Source organism: Eucyclogobius newberryi, unplaced genomic scaffold (assembly GCF_026437365.1).
Source record: "Eucyclogobius newberryi isolate DKJ021-1_F unplaced genomic scaffold, fEucNew1.0.hap1 SCAF_20, whole genome shotgun sequence".
Taxonomy (NCBI): domain Eukaryota; kingdom Metazoa; phylum Chordata; class Actinopteri; order Gobiiformes; family Gobiidae; genus Eucyclogobius; species Eucyclogobius newberryi.
The window spans coordinates 3,378,770-3,382,925 of NW_027315835.1; the positions used below are offsets into that span (position 1 = coordinate 3,378,770).

At 45.4% G+C, this 4,156-nt stretch overlaps 1 protein-coding gene across 1 annotated transcript; it reads right to left on the reverse strand.

The window, feature by feature from the left end:
- Positions 1 to 263: 263 nt before the first annotated feature.
- On the reverse strand, positions 264 to 2,874 carry clrn3 (clarin 3). Its single transcript, XM_072456212.1, has 3 exons — positions 2,631 to 2,874; positions 1,436 to 1,618; positions 264 to 541 (listed from the first exon to the last, which is right to left on the reverse strand). Exons 1-3 carry the CDS (start codon positions 2,860 to 2,862, stop codon positions 264 to 266), a joined length of 693 nt encoding a protein of 230 aa, XP_072312313.1. The 5' UTR covers positions 2,863 to 2,874.
- Between the last annotated feature and the right edge of the window lie 1,282 nt (positions 2,875 to 4,156).

The following is a 4,156-nucleotide window of genomic DNA, read 5'->3' on the forward strand; positions in this document are numbered from 1 at the left end:
AAAGGTCAGGGCAGGTCATGTGCTGGTTTATGGACTCAAAAGCGTTAAAATGTCTGATCTGTTGCGTAAATATCTAGAGAAAATTGAAACGGAGTGATTTCTGAGACGAACTCGTAAACCGCAAATCAATGCAACGAGTGCGAAAGAAGCGAAACACAACCACGTGTATTTTTCATGAAGCGAGAACGTTAAAATGCACAATTTCGCATGATTTGTCCCGTAAAACATTGTCGCCCAGCGCATTCCCGGGGACCCGCGGGCCCTCAGTACATCATGATCTCCTTGGGCGCGTCCTCCGTGGGCCGCTGCTGCTCGCGGCGGTGCTTGTACGCCGCGTGGTCGTACAGGTAGATGGCCAGGATGGACCCCAGCGACAGGAGCGTGTACGGGATGACCAGGAAGTAGCCCAGCCAGAACGCGGCGCGCCGGTTCCTCAGCTCCACCGCCGCGCCGTCCGCAAAACTCAGCACCACGCTCTCCGCCATGTCGGTGGCACTGACCGCCACCGCGAACAGGATGAGGACCAGCACGGAGAGGCAGGCTGGGGAGGGGCAAACGAGAGGATTGGGAATGATTCTGACGTTTTAAATTTCAAAATGGCAAAAAAAATGTGTGTGTTGAAAAAGCCTGGGCGTGTTCCACTGGGAAGAGGGAACGCTAAGGTGCGGATTAGCATTAGCACGATGGTCCCGACAGATGCTTTTGTTGGACCTGGACGAGCTGCTGCTCCAGGTAAAAGGCAGAGCAAAATAATAGGTCTGTCTGCCGTGACCCGACAAATTTGCCGACTGAAAAAAAAAAATCAGCGTTTTGTCAAAATGATGCCAAATATATATTTTTTGTCTTATGCCTCGCCGACTCACACACCATTTTTTTTGAAAAAGCGCCGTGTTGGATAATTTAGTATCACTGGAACTCACTGGAAATATCTTAATGTCGAAAATGTCGCGAAAACCGTTGAGAAATGAAACAATACTGCAATATTGACTTGTGCAATGCCGTCATATTCATGTGCATAGAACTGCTGTAAATAAGAGTGTTTACTTTACCACTATGATTAGATTTATCTTGTCTTATGTTAGCTTATTTTTATATTAAAAAATATATATATATATTTTTCATATTTTTATTTTTCTCTATTCCTATTAATAATCTGAGCGGTTCTGTCCACGGGAGTTTTATTTCTCATAGTTTCTTTCTATTGTGTTATATGTTCTTTACTTCTGTATCTACTTTGCAACATCTAAATTTCCCCATGTGTGGACAAAATAAAGGCTTATCTGATCTTTTAAGGCATAACACTGTCCTCTGGTGGTGATGGCGAGCATTACACCACCAGAGGACGGCGGTTTGTGGCGTAAAAGCGACTTGGAAGCAGCAGAACAATGACACATATTCGCCCGTATTCGTCCCTGTCGCGTTGCTAGTGTCTTACCGCCGAGTGAGCTGCACACATAGACCCCCACGGGCCCCATGTAGGTCTCGTAGGGGTTACTGATGCTGTTGTAGAGCGCGATGAGGATGCTGCCGGCCGAGCACAGCAGACACAACGACAGCAGAAACACCACCAGAGTGTGGAGGATCAGAGGAGCGCCACTGTCCTTCAGCTCCGGGAAAACTGCACAACAACAATGACACTGTATCAAACATAAAGATAGATACTGCAATAACCTTTGACCAATGAATCATCAGGATTTACTGGCGAGGTTAATATCACGCACATGTACTTCCTCATTAACCCCGAGCACAGGCTCCACTGACCGTAATTACATTGTGTTGTGTCCTTGAGCAGTACGTTTGGGATAAAGAATGACCCACGACCCGGTTACAAGACCATGCAGGTGTACAGACGACTTTCAGAGACGTGAAATATGTTTTGTATTGCAATTTGTGTATTTAAGCTTTAAGACCTTCACAGTCACACGTGTTGATCTAATATGACATGTGTTTCTAATGATTATACAGGTTTTCTCCAGGACTAGAACCAGGAGTTTGGAAACCTTCTACATTTTGCCATTTCTCACATTTTCAACAGTTTATAATGACTTTAATTACGAGCCCTATAATGACTTATATGTCACCTTTTTATTCATTTACTTGACTGGCACGTTAAGTCAGGCATGTCCAAACTATGGCCCGGGGGCCGAATGCGGCCCTCAGACCAATTTTTGTTGGCCCTCCAGCTTGGTTGGTCCAAACATCAAAAAGAAGTGAAATTCACAGTAAAATAGGAAAAATTCAAGCATTTTGATGTTATACCAAACTAATATTAATGTTCCATGTATTATTAAAGATGTGGAGGAATCACAACAGTGTAAAATGCTAAAAAAAAAAAAAAAAAGAACTTTGTTATTTGACAAATTTGACATTGTCTGGTGGTTTGTGGCCCTCAACAACAACACGTTTCAAAATGCGGCCCTTGGTGAAAACAGTTTGGGCCCCTGGTCTACATGAAGGACCTGGTTCCTGACCTGAAAGACTGTTTTATGAGAGAAATTAATTATTTTCTAATGAATCCAGATGTTATAGAACAGCAATGATCATAAATAATAACTCCTGGAAGTGACGGACGCGCTTTTGAATTAAATCCTAATTAAATCTACTCTGACCCGCGTCTGCGGCAAACTCACCTTTAAACTTAAAACTCGTCGCTATCAACGGGCAGAAGTCCCGGTCGAACGTCCCGGTGAACAGGTCCCACGTGATGACCCCGGTCCCGTTGAAGATGCCGATCTCCGAGGCGGTGCAGTCCAGCCGCGTCTGCGCCCACGTCTGCGCCATGGCGAAGCCCAGCAGCGCGATGGACACGGCCGAGCAGCACGCGCACGCCATGAAGTACGCGATCTTCTCCGTGGACGGCATGGCAACCGAACCCAAGCTTTTCACACGCGATCCACACGAGAAGAAGAGGTCAGAAGTGTGCGTTTCAAGTCCCGAGCGGGAGAGCCGGACGCGGGATCGGGAGAGCCGGACGCGGGATCGGGAGAGCCGGACGCGGGATCGGGAGAGCCGGACGCGGGATCGGGAGAGCCGGACGCGGGATCGGGAGAGCCGGACGCGGGGTGCGCTCCGGGCGGACTGAGTGCGGCCGCGCCTCGTAAAACCTCCCGATTACAACAGTGTGTGATCTTTGGTCGGAGAGACATCGGTTGTCATGGTAAAGAAACGTGGTGAATAAAACTAGACGCGTCCCTGTCTTTGTGTCATTGTCTGTGTGTTTATGAATAAAGACAAAGTATGAATGTTTGAGCAACAGAACGTGACATTATAAAGATAAATCTGTGCGTTTGTGGAGGAAAATCCAATGTTTTAGTCCCATTCCTGAAGGAGCAGAGGCTGTATAATTCAAAGCAGATTAATGATTTACTTTGGCTGCAATAAAGAGAGAGATACAAGGCAATTACATCAGGGATTCTCAACAGGAGGGTCACGTACTGAACAAATGACATGACACTGATGAGTCATTCTGTCTGTGACACGTGGAAACTTCAGAGAAAAAGGTGTAACAGGTGGATTATTACAGGGCATTTTCCATTTCAGCCAATGGGAATTTCACCAATAAATGATGTAAAATAACTGAACGTCGACATGAGGGTGGAATATACCAAATATGTCATAATTGTTATGGTTTTGCCGTAGCGATGACCGAAACCTCCCATGTTATTCCAATGGGGAAATCGCCAGAACATGTTTACACTTTAGACTTTCACAAACTCCTCCCCCTCAGGGCGTTAGCCCTATTAACCTGAAATTTGGTGAGACTCATCTTCAGGGGTGAACCATCAAAAGTTATCCACATTTTTATTCAAAGAGTCACGGTGTCGCAGGAGGGACCAAAGCCGCACATTTTGCCTTTTCGAATGGTAAAACAAAGGGGAGAAGTTTCAGCAGTAGATGTAATAAAAGGACAACTGGGGCGCATTAGCCCCCCCTCCTCTTGCGTTGTGGCGAGGGCCGATCATTGCCGCTTGCAGCAATATTTATCATTATTATCATTATTATCATTCTTTAGTCACATGTCCATTTACTGAATTTCTACAAAGACAATATTACTAAAGTAGGAGAAAAACAAAGTATGGTAACCGAAAAGCACAATTTAAAGGAGTAATAAAAGTAATAAAAGGACTTTTTTCGTATCTTTTGTAAGTAAGAGACG

Excerpts from the sequence above, each read along its gene's own strand:
- clrn3 (XM_072456212.1), bottom strand. The coding sequence starts at position 2,862 with ATGCCGTCCACGGAGAAGATCGCGTACTTCATGGCGTGCGCGTGCTGC. Across the intron at positions 1,619-2,630 it reads GACGAGTTTTAAGTTTAAAG|TTTTCCCGGAGCTGAAGGAC; the intron begins GTGAGTTTGCCG and ends GTTGTTGTGCAG. Across the intron at positions 542-1,435 it reads TGTGTGCAGCTCACTCGGCG|CCTGCCTCTCCGTGCTGGTC; the intron begins GTAAGACACTAG and ends GCCCCTCCCCAG.